Source organism: Myotis myotis, unplaced genomic scaffold (assembly GCF_014108235.1).
Source record: "Myotis myotis isolate mMyoMyo1 unplaced genomic scaffold, mMyoMyo1.p scaffold_m19_p_5, whole genome shotgun sequence".
NCBI classification, from domain to species: Eukaryota; Metazoa; Chordata; class Mammalia; order Chiroptera; family Vespertilionidae; genus Myotis; species Myotis myotis.
Window position 1 is genome coordinate 53,990,974 of NW_023416357.1, and position 25,518 is coordinate 54,016,491.

At 37.9% G+C, this 25,518-nt stretch overlaps 1 protein-coding gene across 2 annotated transcripts in view; it reads left to right on the forward strand.

Moving 5' to 3' along the window:
* SLF1 (SMC5-SMC6 complex localization factor 1) overlaps nucleotides 1–25,518 on the forward strand; it is a 70,738-nt gene that overhangs the window by 39,497 nt on the left and 5,723 nt on the right. For both annotated transcript variants that reach the window (XM_036310096.1, XM_036310097.1), the window contains 6 exons: nucleotides 4,436–4,567; nucleotides 8,665–8,830; nucleotides 16,015–16,162; nucleotides 22,316–22,461; nucleotides 23,937–24,100; nucleotides 24,882–25,015. In XM_036310096.1, the coding sequence (XP_036165989.1) occupies nucleotides 4,436–4,567; nucleotides 8,665–8,830; nucleotides 16,015–16,162; nucleotides 22,316–22,461; nucleotides 23,937–24,100; nucleotides 24,882–25,015 (890 nt within the window). The remainder of the gene's footprint in view (nucleotides 1–4,435; nucleotides 4,568–8,664; nucleotides 8,831–16,014; nucleotides 16,163–22,315; nucleotides 22,462–23,936; nucleotides 24,101–24,881; nucleotides 25,016–25,518) is intronic.

Sequence of the window (25,518 nt, forward strand, 5' to 3'; positions counted from 1 at the left end):
GACCAGGGCTTTTGTTTGCTGGAAGATTTTTGTTTGCTATTTCAATTTCTTCGGTAGTTATCGGCCTATTCAGGTTTTTTGATTCTTCTTGGTTGCGTTTTGGGAGCTTGTATTTTTATAAGAATATGTCCATTTCATCTAGGTTGTCCATTTTGTTGGAAGAGAGTTGTTCATAGTATTTTTTCATAATTGTTTATATTTCTGTGGGATCGGTTGTTACTTCACCTCTTTCATTTCTGATTTTGTTTATTTGTGTCCTCTCTCTTTGCTTCTTGGTGAGCCTGGCTAGAGGTTCATCAATCTTGTTTATCCTTTCAAAGAACCAGCTCTTGGTTTTGTTGATCTTTTGTATTACTTTTTTGGTCTCTATGTCATTTTTCTCCACTCTGATCTTTATAATTTCCTTCCTTCTGCTTACACTGAGCTTTTCTTGTTGCTCTCTTTCTAACTCTTTGAGTTGTAGGGTTAGATAATTTATTACCACCGTTTTTTGGGTTTTTTTGAGGTAGGCCTATAGAGCTATGAACTTCCCTCTCAAGACTGCTTTCACTGTGTTCCATAGATTTTGGATTGTTGTATTTTCATAGTCGTTTGTTGCTATGATGCTTTTTATTTCTTCTTTGATCTCTTTGATAACCCAGTCATTGTTTAATAGCATGCTATTTAGCCTCCAGGGGTTTGATTTTTTTTGGATTGTTTTTATTGTAGTTGATTTCTAGTTTTATGCCATTGTGATCTGAGATGATGCTTGATATGATTTCTATCTTCTTGAATTTGAAGAATCTTTTCCTGTGATATGGTCTATCTTTGAAAATGATCCATGTGCACTTGAGAAGAACGTATATTCTGTGGCTTTGGCGTGAAATGTTCTGAAGATGTCAATTCCATTTGATCTAGTGAGTCATTTAAGATTGATGTTTCTTTGCTGATTTTTTGTTTAGAGGATTTGTCCAGTGGTGTTAGTGAGGTATTAAAATCCCCTACTATGACTGTATTGCTGTCAATCTCTACCTTGATATCCTCCAGAAGTTTTTTTATGTATCTGGGTGCTCCTGTATTGGGTGTATACATGTTTACCAGAGTTATATCTTCTTGTTGAATTGCTCCCTTTAGTATTATGAAGTGGCCTTTCTTATCTCTTGTTATGGCCTTCACTTTGAAGTTTAATTTGTCAGATATAAGTATTGCTACCCCAGCTTTTTTTTCATTTCCATTCTCCTGAAAAACCTTTTTCTGTCCCTTCACCATCAGTCTGTGTGAGTCCTTTGTTCTGGGGTGGGTTTCCTCTAGACAGGAGATATATGGGTCATGTTTTCTTATCCACTCAGCTACCCTATGTCTTTTGATTGGGGCATCTAATCCATTTACATTTAAAGTTATTATTGATAGGTACTTGTTTGTCACCATTTTTATTCTTTATGCCTGTGTTCCTTCTTTGCTTCTATTTCTTTTTTTTACAGCAGATCCTTTAGCATTTCCTGCATTGCTGGTTTGGTGGTAGTAAACTCCTTTAGTCCTTTTTTTGTCTGTGAAGCTCCTGATTTCACTCTCGATTTTGATTGATAGCCTTGCTGGGTATAGTATTCTTGGATTCAGACCCTTCCTTTGCATGACTTTGTATATTTCATTCCATTCCCTTCTTGCCTGATGTGTTTCTGTTGAGAAATCAGTTGCCAGTCTAATGGGGGATCCTTTGTAGGTAACTTTCTGTCTCTGGCTGCTTTTAAGATTCTTACTTTGTCATTGGTTGTTGCCAATTTAATTATAATGTGCCTTGGCATCGGTCTTTTGAGGTTCATTTTATTTGGGACTCTCTGAGCTTCTTGGACTTGTATAAGTTTTTTCTTCCCTATATCAGGGAAGTTTTCTGTCATTATTTCTTCAAACAGGTTTTCTATTCCTTGTTCAGTTTCCTCTCCTTCTGGCCCCCCTATTATGCTGATGTTGTTTTGTTTCATGTTGTCCCAAAGTTCCCTTAGGCTCTCCTCTTGTTTTTTAAGTTTTTTATCTAGATGCTGCTCTGCCTGGGTATTTTTCCTACTTTGTCTTCTAGCTCACTGATGTGGTCCTCCGCTTCTTCTATTCTACTGTTGATGCTTTCTATTGAGTTCTTTATCGCAGTGATGTCATTTTTCATTTCTTCTTGGTTTATCATTTCCTCTTGGTTCTTACACATATTGTTAAATTTGTCTTCCAACCTTTTCAGCGACCTTATGACCATTTCTCTGAATTCTTTCTCTGACATGTTGCTTGCCTTCATTTTGTTTACTTCCTTTTCTGGTGCTGTCTCTTTTTCTTTCGTATGTGGGCTGTATCTTTGTCTCCCCATGATTGCTCCTCTCTGGGTGTCTGGTTATCTAGCTCTTTGTCTCCTGCATTGACTTTCTCTAGGCGATATTTGACCTTTCCCTGAGAAGGTGCAGGGCTCGTCTGCGTCGCATATTCTCTCTGCTTGAGACCCTGTGTTTGTGGGTTTGCAGCTGGTCCCTGGGTGTTGTGGTTGTAGGGTCCTGGGAGGTGTCTGAGTTCTTTCTGGTGGAAGATAAGGCTAGGCTTCTGATCACAGCCACTCTCCCCTTCAAGATGGCGTAGTCTCTGCCGAAATTTGACATTTTTATGTGTAAAAATATCTATGATGTTAACACCTTCAGCAGATTTGACATATGAAGTTTTGAAGCTTGTTGTCAATACAACAAAATAGCATAAATATCAAATGGTATCTATATCAACATATGTGTAACTCTATCTATTGAAAAAAAAATCCACATTATTAACTGGTACACCTAGTAAACTACTAGCTAGCATGCATTTAATGCATTCTTTCAGCAAATGTTTATTGAATATTTACTGGGAGCCAGGCACTGTGCTACACTTCACGGATAAGAATTTAAATATAACAAACAGTTTTTTTCACTTTTGAAGGTGACAGGTATGAAAATACAATTCTAACACAATAGCATTAGCCTAGCACGGTAGAGGATATGAGGATATATGCTTTATGTAGCTGACATCTTTCTAATTTCCAAATCTGTTTCTTCCTTCACTGTCATTGCCTTTATTTTAAAAGCCCTAAGTGCTTCTTATGTAAAAGTATTGTAATACCTGCTTTATTGACCTTGATTTCACTTTTTCCTCTTAATTTATATTCAAAGTACCCCAGTATGCTCTTTCCAAAGAAATCTTTGACATAAGAGTAGATGCTCAGTTTTAAGCCTTAACCTCAGTGCTTAATTTAATGCCTGAAACATAAAAAGTGCTTTTAATAAATGGTTGGATGAATTAATTGAATCTACAGGAAATGAAAGTTGGACAGCTTAAAGTATATTTTTTTGATAAACAGAAATATCTAGATTTTGATTCAAAATAATTGGGTTTAATGAGGGTTGGGGAAAAGAACCTAGAGAAGTGGTATGAATACAGGTGAGTGGGGTGATATTAGTCTACTTTTTAATATATTTGAAATCTTTTATAATGTAATTTTTTTTTTTTAAGAAAGGATACTATAGTACCCATCTCTGGAAATTTTCAGATACACTGAGTAACTGATTGTGGGCATGGAGGATCTTGTAGAAAAGATTTGAATATTAAATGAATTGTCAAATTTAATACCTCCTAAGAACCTTCCTAACCTGAGAATGTGGTATTCAAACAGAAATTGAGGAAGGTAGAGATAGAAGGACAAAGTTACAAGTATATCATTAATATAATTGATAATAAAGTTAGATAAAATTGTAGTAAATAGTTGCCTAGAACTCCATTTCTTTCAGATCTATAGTCCTGAGTAATATTATATTCTCTTTGGAAAACTACTGTAGAACTCTGTTGTCCAATCCAGTAACCACTGTCTTATGTAACTATTTAATTAAGATTAGATAATTAAAAATTTAAGTCCTTCATTGCACAATTTACAGTTCAGTAAAACATGTCCATCATCACAGAACATTCTGTTGGACAGGACTACTGTCAGAAAAAAAATAAATGCTAAATTTTTGGAACTCTAAAAATTAGCCCTAAAATAATCTTCATTTTACTAATTAATGAAAAATAAAATTCTCTTGAGTAAGAGGGGGATTATGGAGAGTATTATATATTGAGAGTATAGCTGGTCATCTGAATAAAAAGGGTTTAATGAAATTCATTATTTTTTATTCTTTATCAGTGATATAAAGAGTACAGAGGGAGAGTACCAGATGGTTATTAAACATTACTATCATTGAAAAAGAAATTAGACCTGTATTATTAAAAACGTAATATTATGAAATACTTGACATGATTTAATTTTTTAAAGGAAGAAAATAGTAATAAATTTTACTGACCTTCCTTTATATTTTGTTGAAGCAAATTTTATTACAATTCCAGTAATACTCTAAAAAATACTATGTCCACAAATTACTCAATAAATTGTTTGTTTTTCTGTTGGGTTTATGTTTTTCAGGTCTTGCCTTTTCAATGAAAATTTTTGTCATCAGATTTCAGAAAATATTACTGGCTCTAAGGTACTCTACCTGACACTGCTCAAATTTTTCTTCAATTTAGCTGAAAGTGAAGTACGACAACTGAGTCAAAAGTAAGTTTTAATCACAAAAAAACACACCACTTTTTTTATATTTACATTGTTTTACATACCATTTTTATAATCATTTATGTACATATTTTTATTTATTTTTATATTTTTTATTGATTTCAGAGAGGAAAGGAGAGGGATAGAGAGACAGAAACATCAATGATGAAAAAGAATCATTGATCAGTTGCCTCCTGCATGCCTCCCTACTGGGGATTGAGCCCTCAACCTGGGCATGTGCCCTTGGCCAGAATCGAATCCAGGACCCTTTGGTCCCCAGGCTGACACTCTACCCACTGAGCCAAACCAGCTAGGGCTATATACATGTTTTTTAAAAATCACCTAGTTTTCCAGTTTGAAGTAGATTTATTTTTAAAACATATTTCTACACACAGTCCTTACGTGGCAATAGAGGTCTTTTTTTGTATCCTTAGTTCAGATTTTAATTTTTCACCAGCTTATACATTTGGGTATGTGAGAGTGTTTTTATTTTTCATAATTTATATACTTTTGAATTTTAAGTAACTGAATGCTTAAGTAAAAAGCTGTATTTTAGGTTTTAACACTGAATCTGTAATAATCATAAGTTTTGTGTATGCTCTTAAAGTTAGATTACTATGTGTACTTGTTGGTGGTTATGTTGAACTCAGGACATTTTTTTATATGTTACCCTTTATTAAAACTACTAGAGGCCCGGTGCATGAAATTTGTGCACTGGTGGTGGGGGTGGGGTGGAGATCCCCTCAGCCCAGCCTGTGCCCTCTCAGTCTGGGACCCCACGAGGGATGTCTGCCTGCTGGCTTAGGCCCACTCCCCGCCAGCAGTTGGACATCCTTCTCACAGTCCAGGAGCCCTCATTCCTTATCACCCGCCCGCCTGCTCACTGCTCCTTACTGCTAGGCTCGCTGCTCCTCTGTGCTGCTGCGGAAGTGGAAGAAGCTCCCGCCACTGCTATTGCACTCACTAGCCATGAGCCTCTCTTCTGTCTGAGTGGCACTCCCACTATGGGAGCGCACTGAGTACCAGGGGGAAGCTCCTGACTTGAAAGTCTGCCCCCTGGTGGTCAGTTCACATTATAGTGAAAGGTCATTCTGGTTCTTCTGCCATAATGGCCGCTTAGGCTTTTATTATAAAGATAAATTTTATGTATTATGACCTTTCTCTATTCAGAAATTGCTAGAACTTTTAAAATATATTTTTATTCTTGATAGTATTACAGATATCTCCCTTTTCCTCCCTTCCTCCTAGCCCCTAGCTAGAATTTTTTTTTGTCTACTGACAAGATACTGTGTCTAATAACTATAGTGATCATACTGACCATCCTATCTAATAAAAGAGAAACATGGTAATTAGCCGTACGTCCGCTACCCTTCCCATTGGCTAATCAGCGAGATATGCAAATTAACTGCCAGCCAAGATGGCGGCGGCAGCCAGGCAGCTTGAAGTGAACATGAGGCTTGCTTGCTTCAGTGACGGAGGAAACCAACGTTCCCTGCCTGCCTTGCCGGCCTCTGAGCTTGCAGTTTGAAACATTGTTACAAATATAGAAGCTAAACAAAACCCCAGAAACCTGCTTTCAGCGAGGCCGGGATCTCAGAGCTGGAGTTGATACAATGTTTCGATTATAGAACCCAAACAAACCAGATACCTGCTTTCAGCAGCAGAGGCCTCAGAGCTGGAGCCAGAGCTAAAGCTGGCCCAGAATAAAAAAGAAAAAGAAAAAAAGGAGCAGTTGGGAGCTTCAGTCACCCGCCAGCCTGAAAACAGCCCTCACCCCCTCACCCAGACTGGTCAGGCACCGCTGTGGGGACCCCCACCCTGAAGGGTGTGTGACAAGCTGCAAACAGCCATCATCCCCTCACCCAGGCTGGCTAAGCACCCCAGTGGGGACCCCCACCCTGATCCAGGACATCCTTCAGGGCAAACCAGCCGGCCCCAACCCATGCACCAGGCCTCTATCCTATATAGTAAAAGGGTAATAAGCCTCCCAGCACCAGGATCAGCAGAGCCGCGAGGCCTCCCAGCACCGGGATCAGCGTGACAGGGTGCAGCACCCAAACCTCCTGATCGCCTTGCGGCTCTATGTGTGACAGGGGGCGGGGTCACAACCTCCCTATCTGCCCTGCTCTGTTCGTGACAGGGGAAGGCGCCCCAACCCCCTGATCAGCCCTGCTCTGTGCCTGATAGGGGGGAGCTCCCCAACCACCTGATCACCCTGCAGCTCTGTGTGTGACAGGGTGCGGCGCCCCAACCCCCTGATCCGCCCTGCTCTGTGTGTGACGGGGTGCGGCGCCCCAACCCCCTGATCCGCCCTGCTCTGTGTGTGACGGGGTGCTGCCCCAACTCCCCTGATGGGCCCTGCTCTGTGCGTGACAGGGGGCAGCGCCCCCACCTCCTGATGGGCCCTGCTCTGTACGTGACAGGGGGCAGCGCCCCAAAGCCCTGATGGGCCCTGCTCTGTGCGTGACAGGGTATGGAGCCCAAACCCCCCTGATGGGCCCTGCTCTGTGAGTGACGGGTCAGCGCCCCAACCCCAGGATTGGCCCTGCTCTGTGCGTGACCGGGTGGCGCTGCAACCTCCCCATCGACCCTGCCTTGAGTGTGAAAGCGGGCGGTGCCCCAACCCCCCAATTGGCCCTACCCTGAGCGTGACTGAGGGTGGCATGGCAACCTCCCAATCCGCCCTGCTCTGTGCATGACAGGGGGCGGTGCCCCAACTCCCCAATCGGCCCTGCTCTGAGCCCGACCAGGGGCTGCACCTAGGGATTGGGCCTGCCCTCTGCCACCCGGGAGCAGGCCTAAGCCAGCAGGGCGTTATCTCCCGAGGGGTTCCAGACTGCGAGAGGGCACAGGCCGGGCTGTGGGACCCTCCCTCCCCCCTGAGTGCGCAAATTTTTGTGCACCGGGCCTCTAGTCTATATATATAAAGAGCCAGGTCCATAAAGTCCACAACGACCAAGGCTCAACTGAACACTTGAAGCCAAGGCAACCCAGCACCGACTGCAGCCAGTGGTGCCAGCATAGCGATCCAGCACTGATTGCCGAGGGGCCTGCAGATCAGGCCCAGAGAGAGGCCTGCAGAGAGAGAGGCAGGGTCTGATCCCTAGCCTCCGTGGAAGCTGTTGATCAGCTGTTGCCTCTCTGTTTCTCTCCCAGCCTCGCGGGCTGCTGATCAGCCTCTCCTCTTTGATCAGGCCCAGAGATAGGCCCAAAGACACTGACTGGTATAGAAACCGACTAATCAGAGCCTAATCTGGCAGAAGTGTGAGGAGCCAATGGCTGCCTAGGAGGCAGAGCTTTTGATGCTGACTGGCATAGAAACCGACCAATCAGAACCTAACCTGGGTGACCTGCGAAGGCAGAACCTAAGGTGGGGGCTGAGGAGGGTTTTAAGGGCAACAGCTATTTGGTGTACGGTGTAAGAAAGTGGTTCAATTTTTTCATGACCAGTTTAGTAGTATAGTGTATATGGCTAGCTATCAGTCCAGATATTGGGATTATGTGTTTTTTTCTGCCAAGAGCATCTCCTTCTGCTGAAAAAGGCTTCCCCCACCCCATTTAAGCAATCCTATCCTATATAATCTATCTATACTACTAAAAGGGTAATATGCTAATTAGTCTGGGTTGACCAGCCATCTTCTGGACATCCGACTTCCTTCCAGACAAAGCCATGGTGTTGACGGCTGAGGCTGAGGCAGAGGCAGTTAGAGGCGATCAGGCCGGAAGGGGAGGGCATTAGGGGTGATGAGGCAGGCAGAGGCAGTTAGAAGCAATCAGCCCGACAGGGGAGGGTAGTTAGGGACGGCATCAGGCCAGCAGGGGAGGGCTGTTGGGGGCACCAGGGTAGCAGGGGATGGCAGTTGGGGCGAGATCAGGCCAGCAGGGGAGGGCAGTTAGGGGCGATCAGGCAGGCAGGTGAGCGGTTAGAAGCCAGCAGTCCCAGATTGCAAGAGGGATGTCCCCGATTAGAGAGGGTGGGCTAAGGGGACCCTCCTCCCCCATGCATGAATTTCGTGCACCAGGCCACTAGTAAATACATAATTCTTGTTAATATTTTCATTAGGTTGTGTGACTGACATAATTCTTGTTCATATTCTCATTAGGTTGTGTGACTGCTCAGATTCTCAGAGTCTGAAAATAACAGGAAAGGCAATTCTCCTTGAAATCTTCTGGTCAGGAATTGAGACCTCTGGGCTTTTGACCAGACCAGTATATATGCTTTTGGAGTGGACTATATATTCTCACAAGGAAAAATGCAAGTCTAATGATGTAAGTAGGATTAACTTTTAAATGAATAATTGTTTATGAAAAAAGTACATCTTTGAATGGTACATGTTTTTCTTCTCTTTATTCTTTCAATTACTTGAGTATATTAAAATGAACCAAATATATCATTGTTTTCTATTTAGTTTGTCTAATTTTAAGGTAAAAGATTTTTGGAAACATGTTTCTTTGTCATCTCACATTTGGATGCAGGAGCTAGGGACAGTTATTTGATTTTTAATAAGAAATGTATAGTTACTTGGCATTCTAGATTTTTTACTTTTATACATTTCTATTCCCAAGAAACCTGTAATTTTTATAAATTTTTTGTGTGTGTTAAGAAAAATTCCTACTTGTTTTTAAAACTACCTTTCTGGATGTTAAGTTATTTCCTGAACTATTTCTTTGTAGGTAGATTTTGCCTGTCATTAGAAATTTAATATAGAGTGATTTTAGTGAAGGATAGTTGGAAAGGTTAAATACAGTAAAATATGTAAAGTGCATGGCAACATATTGTGTCACAATTTGGGTGCATGATAAAAGTTGCTTTCTCCTATTCAAAATGATCTCTGCCTTTGGGACTTAACCTACTATTTCATGTGTTATATCATTAATTTCTGCTCATATATATTTTTTTATTCTTTTACTGTCTCTTGTACTTGAATGTTTGGATTTCTTTTTTCATTTTATTCTTTTTTTGTTGTAATTGATAATCCTCACCTGAGGATATTTTCCCATTGATTTTGTTTGTTTGTTTTAGAGATAGTGGGGAAGGGAGGGGGAGAGACAGAGAAACATCAATGTGAGAGAGACACACCAATTGGTTGCCTCCTGCACATGCCCCCACCAGGACCTGGGATCAAGCTTGCAAACTAGTTATGTGCCCTTGAATGGAATTGAACTCAGGACCCTTTGGTCCACAGGCTGATGCTCTATCAACTGAGCCAAACCGGCTAGGGCTCATTTTACATACACAATGTAAATTGCCCTTGGAGTACATTTTGAGATCCATTCCATAGGTTTTGATACTGTAGGCTGCTTTTATTTTATTTTTTTTCAAAGTAGTTTTTACTTTCAATAATGAATTCCCCTTTGATCCAAGAATTATTTTAAGAAAGTGTTTTACAACATCTAAATTAATGGGTTTTCTTACTGTTAATGGATTTTGTTGGTTTGTGTATGCTGTTGTTGTTCATTCAATAGTGAATTTTGGTTAAAGAATGAGCCGTACATGATTTCTGATTTCTGAAATTAACTGAACTTTTTATTTTTTACTCCTTAAAATATTAGGGGCGAAAATGTGTTTTCTCTGTTGTTTTACAGTGTTTTCTATCAAGTTTGATAATTGTTTTAATTGATAATTGTTTTAATTAACTCTTCTGAATCTACTTTGTGGATTTGTTTATTTTATTTATTTATTTATTTATTTATTTATTTATTTTTGTAACAGTTTCTGCTTTATATATAGTTATGCTTTGTTATTATTCATTACTGATAAATTATCATAATTGCCAGCTAGGTAATATTTTTTCAGGATCAGTAAGCATGGTAGTAAGGTGGAGAGCTCTTGTGTCAAATGCCATAAAGTCTATTCTATGTTAAGAGTAAGGAAAATCATTTCTATCCTAATAATTTTTCTGATCCATTTTCTCTCCTCTACTATTAAAATTACAATATTTCACCTCTTCTTTGTATTCTCTGTGTTTTTTACCCTTTTATTTATATTTTCAAGTTGTGTATATACTTGGAACATTCTGGATAGTTCTTTTCATCCAATTTTTAGTTCACTATTCTTTTTAGCTGTGTCTAATATGTTGGTAAACATGACAGTTATACTTTGAATATTTTTTCCAGTTTTGGACTTTTTTACTTCCAAATTACTATGACATGTTTTTATGGCTTCTAGTTACCTACAAAATTTTCAAGGTTTTCTTTTGTCTTTGAACATGGCAATAGTAGTTATTTTATAGTCTCTGTCTGATAATTCCATATTTGTAGTCTTTGTGGACCTCCTTTATTTGTTTTTGTTATTTGCTTCTTTTACATATTTTATATTCCCTTGCAAGCTAATTATTGTTTACTGTGTGCTGTAAATTGCATTTCAGAAATTGTAACAATAATTTTGTGGCAAAGACATACTATCTTTCTCCAAAGAAAATTTCTGTTTGTTTCTGCCAGGTGCCTACCAGTTCATGACTACCCTAATCCAATGTCTAATTTAGAGGGTTCCTATACAGTCCAAGTGAAGTACAGGGTTACAAATGCATGTCTTTGCTTCTGATTCACTTACTCAGAGGGTGAAATTCTTCAGGGTCTAAGAGTATTACGTGTAAGGTCTTGGGCTAGGACTTTTATACTCCATTTTCCCAAGGCTCCAAAAACCACACTGCTGTATCTCAGCTCTCTTTCTGGAGTTAGAAAATATTCTTAGGGCTACTTTTGAGTGTTTCACTTAGTTTTTACCTTCCCTCTGATCTTGGCTTAGCTATTTCTCATATCTTTGCAGAAGATGTTTTTAGTTTTCTTTTGTAATAGTGTTTATCTGAATTATCGAGACCTCCCTTATCAGAAACAGAAGCCCTTACAGGTTTTAAAAATTCTATTTAGAGGGCTTTCTGAGGCATGCTTAAAAGAAAAAAATTCTTTTGAGGGTCCTATTTTTTAATTGACATTAGAAAAGGAAAATTATTTCTCTGTGTAGCTAGACTTTGTGATCAAGTAATGCTAGTATATACTAGTAACACTAGTCAGGTGAATAGCCATTTTCTTGTACATGTATCTGATTTTAAAAGAAATATGATTATGTAAATGTATATAAATTTAAAATAGTCAACAGAAATAGAACTATCTACTTCATTGCCAGTTGAGGATAGTACTTCTAAACTAAAACTAAAAACATTCTTATTAATTTTCATTTGCCTTTGTGTGTATTTTGGTAGAGAATATGTCCTCATTTTTAATGTTTATTTTTTATCCACTTGATTATATAAATGAAATGGCTCACTTATGAATAAAATCAGTAATAAAACTAATGTTTTCATAATTTTACTAAATCACCAAAGGACTATCATGGGTAAGAATGTACCTGGGTTCCAGGTTCGTTCTCAGGTCCTGGTCGGGCACATGCAGGATCAGTGTATCTCTCTCACATTGATATTTCTATCTCTCTCCCCACTTCCTTCCTCCTTTCCACTCTCTAAAAAAATAGCAATGGAAAGAATATCCTCAGGTGAGGATTAACAAAAAAAGAATTTACTCAGGAAATACTGATGTCAATAGTAACAGATTTGTAGATTTTTAACTTGAAGATTTTTGTTCAAATTTATAAATAAAGTCAACATATTTGTGAAGTAATATGCAATAATTGCATCGGTTATAAGTGCGAACTGGTTTTAAACTTTGCAAATTAATATTTTATTTTCATTTTAATTGCTTAAGTTCATATAAACTGTGTTTGTATTATGTTACTTTATCTGTTAGAATTCAGTCTTGTACTTAATTAAATCTTTTTGGCAGTTTCCAATTTCAAGAATTCCATGCATGTTCACAGATATCATTTTCTGTGCTGTAAAGCATTTGTTTCTTGATTTGCTAAGTTGAAGCATTCAATTTAAGTCATTAGCTAAACAGACTTCCTCAGTTTATGCTAATATCATTTTGTCATAATGCCAGTCAGCAAGTATTGCTGAGTGACACCATGGTAGTGAATTTCATTGCCATTAATCTAAGAAAGCTTTGGGCTTTCCTTGGCAAAGAGCAGAGGTGGATTGTGTCAAGGTTATTGAGGTACAAATTTTACTAAGCTTGGTGGTTAGACCTGCTTTTCTTTATGATGTCCTTAAGTGCTGTTTCATGATATCCCTACAATTATAGGTAGAAATGGAACCCAGTTTACATTTAAAGATAAGGAATTTGAGGATAAAGAGGTTAAGTAACTTATTCAAGATATCACAGCCTGTTAGGGCAAAGCCTTAATAGAGCCCAAGTCTCTACTGTAGCATATTTTCTCTGGTTTCATTCAAATGCAAGTGTTTAAAACAGGAAAGGCACAGTGTGTGCATTATGTTTACATCTTCTTGACAGAGGTCCTAGAGGAGCAGTTTGTCAACTGTTGCAGGGGGATATTGTAGACAGCCCTACCTGGGAGTCAGATGTCCAAGATTCTAGTTTGTTCTACATTTTATGCTAGTCAATTTTTGGATGATCACCAAGTTTCTAAACTGGAGATTACTTGTACTGGCTGATCATAGAAAACTGTATTGACAGAATGTCTGGTAATAAACTTTAACATACTAGGAGTTCTAAGGTAAATAAGTCATATGTGCAAATCATGTTATCTTTCATTTTTTAAATTCTTAGGGTATTCATGTTCTTTTCTTTAAGTTTTAGCAGTCATTTTAGTATTTCATGATACTTTTCTATTTTGGTGGTTTATTTGCTGTTTTTTTCACTAATCCATTTCTAGAGCATATATATCCACTATGCTAGAAATAGTAGCATTGTTTATACCCTGTTAAAGTTACAGTGAATACAATCCATAGCACAGTGTCTTGGCTTTCTGTTTATATTAAATGCCACAGTTAAGAGTATATTATAAAAGGATCTAAAACCTGGATTTGAAAGTGTCTTTTTATGTAAAATTTTCTATTATGGATATGTGTTATATGTTATGTATGTTTCGCTAATGGCACCCAGATAAGAATACTTTGGCAGGATCTTTGTTAATCATGGTAAGGGGACCTACAGTTATTTCTTGAAAGTACTGTAAGGCCTACCTATTTCTGTTTAATAATGGTGATATCAGGGAAAATTGAATATTAAGCAATATTGGTATTTTCTTGTGTCAGGTACATGTGTACATATATTTGTGTAAGGAAAGAGGAAAAGTCCCAACTGGTTGATTTTGTTATTTTTAACTGCTAGAAATGCTGGATTGTGGTTTTCTTTGAGGCTTATTAGCTCTGTGGGCTAATCTCCCTTTTACCTATTTAGCATCCTATGACCAGGGATCTGAAGTGATTCTGATTTACTATTTGCTTAAGCTGGGGAGTACTTTGAGATATCAAAATCTACCAGTCTCTTTCTTTCTGAGTATTGTCTTGGCTGATACTCAGATTCACATTCTATTAGAAGGAACAGTTCTGTGGCATGGATCTTAACATGATCAGTTTGCTTGTTTAAATATAGATTTTCACTGTTCTGTTTTATATTCTCTTGATAACTTGAACCAGGAGAAGTAAAACTTACTCAGAGTGATCCATGTACACGTTGGCTTTACAAGGAATGAAGTTGGCTTCCTGCAAAGTTCTGGCTAAGACCTAGTGGTTAAGGAGTCAGTTCTGGTCAGTTGCAATGCTTGGATCCTCCCAGGGTACAGAGGAGACATTGGTAATTTTCCAGCTTACTAAGGCCAGTCTTGCTGCTTGCTTCCCAAGTCACACAACTATAACTGCAATGGCTTAAATCCAGTCCTCTAATCAAGGCAGGAGAGGAAGTGGTGCCAACACCCTCTCATGAATTCTGACCTGTCAGGATCAGGCTGCAGTCAAGATTCTGTATTGTGGTCCCTGATCATTTCAGAGGAAGAGCGGTGCTTCCCTAATCATGAAACTGAAAATCCTCGTGGCCCCATTCTTCAGAGTCTGTCGCCCAGATTCTAATGTCTAGCCTGAGAGAATACAGTGTGCTTGCTCCACAGAGTGATAGGGCAACAGGGGACCTGCACACCTACTAAGGATCCTGACTGGTTTTTTCCTCAGTAAACATTGTTTGGCATGCCTGATGTTTGTGCTGTTTGAGCACTCTCCTTGTTTGCACAAAAAACCCAGAAATAGAACTTCAGTTTTAAAATTATTTAACTAGTAGCTTCTTGCGATAACGAATGATACCTTAGTGAAATATTATAGGTATATATACCTGTAAGAGCCTTGTCTGCTAAGGGCAAAGGAAATAACCCAGTTGTCACTGTGGGTTCAAAGTGCTAGAGATTTCTCTGTCACTAATCCCCTATTAGGCATAGTATGATGTAGTATGATGGCAGAATTTAGCAGTTATAATCTATTTGGATACCCTAATAGTTATTAAAACCTTTTCACATGCCTTATACCCTACTGTTAATTTAGTGATTTTTTTCATGCCTAGACAAAATACCAAAAATACAGGCATTTCAGTGACATAGTTTTAATGTCATCGTGAAAAAGAGTTTATATTTCAATCAAATATTTAAAAATATTATTTCTATACTTCATTTTTATAGCTTATGTATTAGATAGACTCTTTAAAATATATTTTTTTATTGATTTCAGGGAGAGGAAGAGAGAGAGAGAGAGAGAGAGAGAGAGAGAGAGAGAGAGAGAGAGAGAGAGAGAGAGAGAAAGAGAAGAGAAAGAGAAACATCAATGATGAGAGAGAATCATTGATCGGCTGCCTCCTGCATGCCCCCCTACTGGGGTTTGAGCCCACAATCTGGGCATTTGCCCTGACCAGAATCTGCTGGGGTCCAGCCCCAGCAGGTCCAGGGGTCCCCAAAGGTGTGGATGGAGTCGGCGAAGAAGGAATGACACAGAGGCAGCGTTCAGTTGATCAGCAGCCTAGCCAGGATCTCTAGCCAAGTTCTGGTCAGGATCTCCAGCGAAGTTCTGGTTAGGATCTCCAGCCAGGTTCTGTGTCCATGTTCTCTCGCTAGGTTCTCCAGCCAGGTTCTCCAGCCAGGTTCTGTAGCCGTGTTCCCTCGCTAGGTTCTGTCTCTAGGTTCTGTGGCCAGTTTCTGTCCAGGATCTTTTGCCATGTTCTCTCCAGCGAAGTTCTTCTGTCTCTAGGTTCTGTATAGGTTCTGTATAGGTTCTGTGTCTAGGTTCTGTGTCTAGGTTCTGTGTCCAGTTTCTGTCCAGGATCTTTTGCCATGTTCTCTCGCACCATAACCTCCTAATATAAGTTGAGCCACACCGGCCGGACGTATTAGATTTTTAAACAGTAGGGTAAAGCACACTTAATATAAATAAGTAAGGTTTGTATGTCTTGCTATAGGAATTTAATAATTTTTATTATAGAAGTGATAATATAAACAACACTCATACTTTTAAAACTATGATCTCTATACATCGCTAAGGTAATATTGGATATAATTTAATAATAAATACTGAGAATTCAAATATTTTATTTTAATAATACATTTCTCATCTTAATGTTAGGTCTTCAAACATGAACTAGCCTACTTATTGACTGGAATTCTTGGAGCAGCAATAGATTATTGGATCTTCCTTGGTCTTAAAATGGGTAGAAATGTGATGCGCCACATGTCTGATGACTTAGGAAGTTATGTTTCCCTTTTGTGTGATGGTAAGTTTGTCTGTGCTTTGTTTTTCTTAGACCCATTGTGGAAATTAGTTTTGAGTTTCCTTTAGGCAGTCTGTAATCTTCAACATATCTTCATGTGAAGCTTTCCTTAAAATATTTACACACACACACACACACACACACACACACACACGTAGACAATATAAAGAGGAAGGCAACAATTACCCATAATGAATGCTCCCGCACAAATAACCACTGTTGAGCTTTTAATATGTGTCTTACTAGTATTTCTAAGCATTTTTATATAGTTGAGTTTATACTGTATATGTAATTTTATTATTCTCCTCCAAATGTTCCATGAGCCTTCCCCAACATACATCATTTATCAGTTTATCCTCTTCATTAGAGAGAAATATTGCTTGTTTATGTATGGTGCTTTTGAATCTCACATGGTAGGAACTCTTCAGTACCTTTTAATATTTCTGGTTCTTCAAGTTGAGGAGAAAGCATGTGCATCTCTAACCTTACCTATGCCATATGAACAGTTCCTAGGTCTCTTCTTGAATAAATACTTAACAGTATTAAAAAATGAAATAAATTGAATCAGAATAGTTATGTTTTAAAGTAACTTGTATTAACTTTGGTTATATCACTAGTTAAAACATTTTTCTATATACCTATTGCTGTATAATTTTTCTTATCCTGTATAATCCTATCTAATAAAAGAGAAACATGGTAATTAGCATATGACCGCTACCCTTCCCATTGGCTAATCAGCGAGATATGCAAATTAACTGCCAGCCAAGATGGCTGCCGGCAGCCAAGCAGCTTGAAACTAACATGAGGCTTGCTTGCTTCAGTGACGGAGGAAACCAACGTTCCCCGCCTGCCTTGCCGGCCTCTCAGCCTGCAGTTTGAAACATCGTAACAAATATAGAAGCTAAACAAAACCCCAGAAACCTGTTTTCAGCGAGCCGGGATCTCAGAGCTGGAGTTATACATTGTTTCGATTATAGAACCCAAACAAACCAAATACTTGCTTTCAGCAGCAGAGACCTCAGAGCTGGAGCCAGAGCTAAAGCTGGCCCAGAATTAAAAAAAAGAAAAGAAAAAAAGGAGCAGTTGAGAGCTTCAGCCCTCAGCTCCTCACCCAGACTGGCCAGGCACCCCAGTGGGGACCCCCACCCTGAAGGGTGTGTGACCAGCTGCAAACAGCCATCATCCCCTCATCCAGGCTGGCCAGGCACCCCAGTGGGGACCCCAATCCTGATCCAGGACACCCTTCAGGGCAAACCAGCCAGCCCACCCATGCACCAGGCCTCTATCCTATATAGTAAAAGGGTAATATGCCTGCCAGCACCGGGATCAGTGGAGCCGAGAGGCCTCCCGGCACCGGGATCAGCGTGACAGGGGGCAGCGCCCAAACCCCCTGATCCCCCTGCGGCTCTGTGTGTGACAGGGGGCGGGGACACAACCTCCCTATCCGCCCTGCTCTGTTCGTGACAGGGGGCGGCGCCCCAACTCCCCAATCGGCCCTGCTCTGAGCCCAACCAGGGGCTGCACCTAGGGATTGGGCCTGCCCTCTGCCACCCGGGAGTAGGCCTAAGCCAGCAGGGCGTTATCTCCCGAGGAGTCCCAGACTGCGAGAGGGCACAGGCCAGGCTGAGGGACCCCTCCTTCCCCCCCGAGTGCACAAATTTTTGTGCACCGGGCCTCTCGTCCTATATAATAAAACCCTAATATGCAAATCGACCAAATGGCAGAATGACCATCTAGACAACCTTCCAGATGAAGCCAGGGCTGCAAGGGCCAAGCCCCTTGCATGAATTTCATGCATCGGGCCTCTGTTTATACATAAAGAGCTGCTACTATTTTTTGCCCCATTGAGTATGGTAATCTAACAGATGAGCATGGATGAAGCAAATAGAAGTAATAGATTTGTATATATATTTCTTATCTTTCTTCCCATTATCTACTTTAAGGTTTTCTCTCACATAAGTTGGGGGAAGAATATTATTTTAGCAGTGTGGTGACAAAACTCATTTTTAGTGCTCACCTTATAAAAGATTTCTCCCTAACTTTTTTGGGTTTCCAGAATAAGGGAGGCTTCCATATAAGGCCTTATGTATATTCCTAAACTACAAAGCCAGTTTAGGGAGCTATGAATCCTTTTATTCCTGTCTATCTGTATTTTTATCTTTATTTTTGTAATCCTAAATTCCTCAAATGAACATATTTTAAACCAAGTGAGCTTTTTCTCGCCCTCAAATATAAAAGATGATTTGTATATACTTAAAAATATTTTAGACTGCCAAGTAAAATATTCTGTTTTGTTATATGTGTTTTAATGTGTCTTTGTGTTATATAAAAGAAAAAGTTCTTGGATATGTTGTCAATCACTTTAATACTTTGTAAAGAGAATCTAGAATAAGAATCCAGGTTATAACTGGGCTCAGGATTTATTCAATAATGCCCTCTGCAAGTGAGGTCTCTTCTTACACTACTGAGGTTAGAAGATTTTTATCTAAAGCATTTTATCTCCTTCTTTTTTCTTTCTTTTTCATTGAGCTGAGGGGTGATTACTGTTTCTTTTGTGGAGTAGCTGTCCTTTGTTGCGTGACTTTTTAACATTTCATAGCTCAAATTCAATCTTCCTTCAGAACCCTTTCTTATCATTTCTTTCCCACCATTCCTACTCTGTAGTTTTTCCTTTTCTTTCCCTTCTTCCCATTTTAATTACAGCAGGATTCTGACAGTATTTGCTTGCACGACACCTAAACATTCAGTTAAAGGGATTCCCTATTTTAATTCCATAGTGGAAACCTATTTGATTTTGGTAGCTCAGGATAGGATTAGCAGTGGCTTTAGAGACCAACAATATAGTTATATGTGTTGTTTCCAGTATCTAGCGAAATATATTTTAGCCAAAAGCATGAAATAATGAACCTTTATATTAACAGGGTTCTACTATCAATGGGGTACATTAGTTGTGGTGCTTTTTTTACTCATATTCTGAATTTCTCTTCACTTTAAAGGAAGATGATGTTATCCACTGTTATTCCCAATTTTCACATGACAAGTTTAAACCCAACAAGTTTGAGCCTGTAACTGATTTAAGCTAAAATTAGACTTTAACATTGCCATTGCTAACATGACAATTAAAGTGTTTATTATAGAGTTGGTAGAATAATACACTTGTCCCAAAAAGTGAACAAGATGTTCTAATAATGTTCTTTTTGTCAATATTTTGATATTTTGATGAACCACTTTTTTTTCTCTGAGAATATTCCCTCTTTTAAAAAAATATTCCTTTGTATTATTCTTCAGCTCAGTTACTATTTTTTGCTTTTCCTAAGTCATTAGTAAAGATGTTATAATTTGGCTGCTCTGTAACTTCTAGTTGAAGATATTGGTCCATCTTTCTCATTTATGGCATACTGGATGTTTTAGTTTTTCCTAGTCCAAAAGGAAAAAAATTTATATTATGAAGTTACTCAGATTCAGATCTATTTAATTAATTTTAGTTTAATAAAATTGTTGTTAGTTGTTAACTGTTTTATGGAAAATTAAGGCAGAAGATATTTTAGTAGATAAGTGTCCATCAATCCCTCATAGAGGATTGTTTATTTCTAAACACTTTGAACAGAGTTTCCTTCTATTCTTTTTATATATTATAATCAAGTGATCAGAATTTTCTTTTTTTATGCCTACTTGAAAATTCTGATGTATTGGCTTAAACTAAGGATTGGAAAACTGTGTTTTGTAAAGTACCAGGTAATAAATAGTTTTGGCTTTACAAACTCTCCAGCAGGGATGGGGAACCTTTTTTCTGCCAAGGGCCATTTGGATATTTTTAACATCATTCTTGGGCCATACAAAATCATCAACTTAAAAATTAGCTGCCATATTTGGTTAAACATTTAATTAACTCACCCCTAATGCCTTGGCAGGGCCAGACCAAATGATTTGTAACCTGTGGGCTGGATGTTCCCCACCCTTGCTCTATAGTCTCTGTCCCAGCTACTCACTTCTGCAGTTACAGTAAGAAGCAGTGATACAGAATACATAAATGAACATGGTTGTGTTCCAGTAAAACTTTATTCATACTAATAGGCAACAAGACATAGTTTGCATATCTCTAAGCTTATTTTTTCTCTTCAGTGGGAAGAAAACATTATCAAAATCTGTATTTTTCACATTTTTAGATAACTTTAATAAAGCTTTCTTTGCCTTTATTAGCCTACATCATCATCATATTTTGCTGATAAGTATTTTTTCCAAACCTTCTTCTCCTTTTTAAAATCTCTATTCTAATCCTTCATACTTCAAACCTCTTCCGCAAATTAAATTTTTATGATTTACTAATTGTCTCAGTCAAAATGTTTCTATTCCTTTCATTTATTTAACATATTTTTATTGGCCCTCTAGCAGTCATTGATCTAAACACTTCAAATGCAGTGGAAAAATGAAACAAAACATGGTCCTTGCTATTCAAGCTGCTGACCCTTTGCTGGAACTTAGGGCGAGTGTTTGTGAACAAGTGTGCTCAGGCTGTTTAAGAGGAAGCCTGGGTCTACAGCAGCCCTCCATTGCACAGATGGAGTGCTGTTGATTTTCACATCCAGCTGTTTTGGATATTCCTCCAGGCCCTGGTCCTCCAGGCTGGGGAGTCAGTCCCATGTGGGGTTGGCATCCCTTATTTCACCGCCACAGCAAACCCAATTCTTTATTGCCGCACGTGGGTGTAGGACCAGCCCCTTTGGGTCTTCCCTACTCCTGTCTATCTCCATGTGATGACTTCTATATTTCCTTAGCTATAGGTCTTCTGTTCAGCTAGTCTTCAGGTGGTTTCCAGGGATCTATAATTTAGCTGTAATTTTGACATGATGGTGGAAAAAGGCAAGTACAACATTTAACTACTCCACCATCTTGGCTGGAACATCAAAACTATCTGGCCATTCTATCCAATTTTTAAAATGTATTTCAACCTATTATGTTTATTTTGCTAATTTTATTGACTTTTTTCTAATTCTATATTTTTCTAGTGTTTGTAGTTTAATCTGCCTTATTGTATAATATCACAACTTTTTTTTCTTTATTGATTAAGGTATTACATATGTGTTATTATCTCCCCATTGCCTCCCCTCACCCCCCTGGTGTCTGTGTCCATTGGTTAGGCTTATATGCATGCATACAAGTCCTTTGGTAGATCTCTCCCCCTTCCCTCCACCCTCCCTTACCTTCCCTCTGAGGTTTGAAGGTCTGATCGATGCTTCTCTGTCTCTGGATCTGCTTTTGTTCATCAGTTTATGTTGCTCATTATATTCCACAACTTTTTTATTTTGTTTGTTTTTGCTTAATTTTAGCTCTTTGGTGTCCTATTGATTGGTCTTTCTAATTCTTTATCATTCCACTGTATTATCCATTCTCTTATACAGAGAGTAGTATTAGTGGAGAACTCATCATATTAAATATATTTCATGGGAAATAGTCACTCTAGTTCTTTATCACTTTGAGTCATGTGTACTTTTATGCATTTCCATGTTATTGGAGAATTTTGAAAAGAAGAGACTTGAGATTCTTGGTGTTTTTGTTTTGTCATTTAAAATTTATACTTTTCTTCCCACTTACCATAGTAGGGTGGGCACAAACTTCTATGAAATCCTTATACATTCTCCTGTGTTACATTTTTCTGTTTTTTCTCCTTCTCTGCAGTGTCAGGATTCATGGGTTTTGTCAGGGAAGGGGTATAATTTATTTCTTCCTATAAGCTCAAGATTGATCACTGCAAATTAAATACACTTGTACCCATGTAAAAAACAAGTACTGGTTTTCCAAAGGTGCAACCCTGTTGTGGGAAGAGATCTTGAACATTAATTGGAAAGTATAGTAATAAATCCCCTGTCTATCTATTCATATATCATCAGTCTATTCAGATGTACATATATAATTTCAAGACTTTTATTTAAAATAATAAAAAGTAATGATTGTTTCAAATGTGAGAACATTACCATAAAACAATTTCTCATCAAAGGCAAGGAATAGGAATATTATCTATTTTTCGTGGTTTAAAATTATGTGGGTGAATTTTACTGGTGTAAAAATCATGAATAAAATCTATGAAGGAGATAGTCTATAGAATGAAATTTTATCAGGTGTAGCAATAACTATATTTACTTCTCTTGTTTTCTACAGACTTTTCTTCACAGGAATTAGAGATTTTCATTTGTTCTTTTTCCTCCTCTTGGCTTCAAATGTTTGTTGCAGAGGCAGTTTTTAAAAAGTTGTGTTTACAGAGTTCCATCAGTATTTCTTCTGAGCCACTCTCTCTTCAGAAAATGGTAAGCACCACTTTTAATTTCCAAGAAGTGAGTCCGTAAATTCAACATTAAAATATTCTTAGTTGTTTCTAATAATTATAGCATATTAATCATAAATCTTTAAATCTATATATGAGTATGTAATAATTGAGTAATTAGTGAATAGAGAGTTTAATTACTTGAGAGTAATTAAGGATTGATAGAAAAAAAACAAGAATCTTCATGTCCTAATCATTTGCCATAGCACATAAGATTATTATTTTTGGAAAGACTACTGTCATTTATGACAACATGGATGGAACTTAAGAATATTATGATAAGCGAAATAAGTCAGCCAGAAAAAGCTAAGAACCACATGATTTCACTCATATGTGGGATATAAAACTGAAACTCATAGACACAGACAACAGTATGGGATAACCAGAGGGAAAAGGGTGAGGGGGTAGTAAAGAGTAAAGGGGGCCACATATATAGTTACAGAAATTGATTCGACTTTAGGTGGTGGGGACGCTATGAAATATACAGATCATATCATAGAAATGTACACTTGGAACCATATAATCTTATGAACTAATATCACCCCGATAAATTTAATAAAAAAAAGACCTAGACCTGAAAAATATTCTATGTAGTATTTAATGGTGTTTAAAATTACAAATGGTTCCCAAGGTTCCTGTTTATTCTGTATATACACACACGTAAGCTACATTTGATCCAAGTTTTTTCCAGTTTTTTTCTTGGCTTTTTTTCTTTTAGACATTGATTTTTAGAAAGAGAGGAAGGGATAGGGAGAAAGAGAGAAACATCAGTGAAATATCAGTAGGCTACCTCCTGCACTCCCCGCTACTGGGGTTTGAGCTCACAACTCAGGCATGTGCCGTGTCTGGGAATCGAATCAGAGATCTCCTGGTGCACATGGGACAACGTTCAACCAACTGAGCCACACCAGACAAACCACTTGGCAGTGGTGCAGTGGTTTACCTCATTAATATCTAGTATTTCCAGCAGTTTCTTCAACAAATGAGAAACATTGTTTTTAATTGGTCAGATTGGGCAAATCTGTTTTTGCAACAATCCTTGTCTTTAACAACTTTTGCACTCTTTATTCTGTTTATTCCAGACTTGTTTTCTGTTGAAGGAAGACATTACTAAAATGGAAGTGACAAAATACCAGTTGTACATAAACCATAAATATTTAAAATATGCAAATGAATTATAACAGGTTGGGAATAAGACTAATCAAAAGAACTTTTCTAAATGAGCATCACAATTGAATTTGAAAAAGTAATTATTTTTAAGAAGGCATTTTTTTTATGTACGTCATATGTGGAACTCGTAGCTTTCTTATTAGCATGTTCAAATTAGATTGGGTGATAACCATAGTGATGAAGACAAGAAAATATAAACAAAATTATATGGTGAAATGAATCAAGTAATTTTTACTGCTTCCCAGGTCTTTTTGGTGGATAAGCTAATATATTATTCTTTTTCAACAGTTATATTCATATTTGCCAGCTGTGGGGAAAACTGGTGTGCATGGTATTGGAAAGATGCAGATACTAAAGAAAAAAGAACAGCGGCCTTGTCTTGAATCTCAGAGGGCCTTACTAATGCTGAATGGCGCTAAACGGAAACAAGTTGAAGGGCTACCAGAGTTACGGTGTGTAATGCTTATATGCCAGATATGCTTTGTTTTAGAGACAGTTCTTTTCTGAACATTCCTTGAATTTTATGGTTATCTGTGAAATCTTCTGAATTATATTGATTAGCCAAAACTCAGTTTTATACCTATAAATGCACATGATCCAGAGTTTCCCTTTCTTTAATTCAGGGCACATGCTTTCTTTCTACAAGATTAAATGCTTTCCAAAAGAAATAAAACTATTCCTCACATTATTGCTTCACACAATTTTTGTCCTATGATTTAATTTACTACTTGAATATAATAAAGGTGGATTTCAGAATATATGGTCATGTGAGATACTTTGAATTGGTATAATAGCTACCTCCCAAATGAGAAACTTTTCTCTAGAAGTTTGTTATATAAAACTCAGAAAACCAGAAATATTTTTAGAAAGAAGAGAATAGGATCAGATATTAAACCAAGAATGGGCAGCAGAGGCCTGCATTTTAATTTTTGCATTTTGCTTTATTCTCTCTGCCAAATATCATTTATTTGGTCCTTCTCTACATGACATTTCATATTCATAAACTTTTCAGTGGGCAGTTGGGGTACAAAGTTAATAATATAAAAATTAATATATAAAATTTGTTTCTGTACAGTTGAAATAAATGTAAAAATAGAAAGCAGTAAAGATTTGAATGAATAAAAGGGTTTAAATTAAAAGAGGGCCAGATTTTTTTAAATACCCACCATCTAATGTATACTGCCATGCCTTGGTGAAAAAAAAAGGCTTTTACATTTCTTTCTTTCTTTTCAGAGAACTAAACCTTGCTAAATGTTCCTCATCATTAAAAAGGTGGAAAAAGAAGTCAGAAGGAGAATTGTCTTGTTCTAAGGAGAATTGCCCCTCTTTAGTAAAAAAGATGAATTTCCACAAGACTAATTTAAAAGGTATTTCAAATGTCTCAAATAATATATGCTAGTAACTTTTCATGGTTGTAATCAGTATTTGCATGTTTTGTACACTGGCCCTGACGAGTACCTGAACTTAACTGTTAGAGTAGGTCCAGGAAACATTTTACTGAAAAGTATTATTTTTTTGAACTGTTATTTATTTGAAGAAAGTAATTTTTAATACCCAGTATAATAGAGTATTCCTTCCCTTCTTTTCTCCCCGTCTCTCAAATACAAAACACAGTGTATATAGTTCACATTGGTTTTCCCAGACTTGCCCTCCTTACTTTTTCTATCTCAACCTGTGCTGCTTAGGATCAGTGTCTTTTGATTTGAAAGTATAATTCAGTCTTCATCTCTCTCAGTCCTAGACATTTTGTGAACAAAGAATGAGGACTAGGCTATGTTACATAGCTGTGTTAAACATATGGACTCTTTTCTTCCAGGCATTGAGCCCAGACTATGAAATGTGTTTGGCTTTTGGTTCTAACTATACTGGA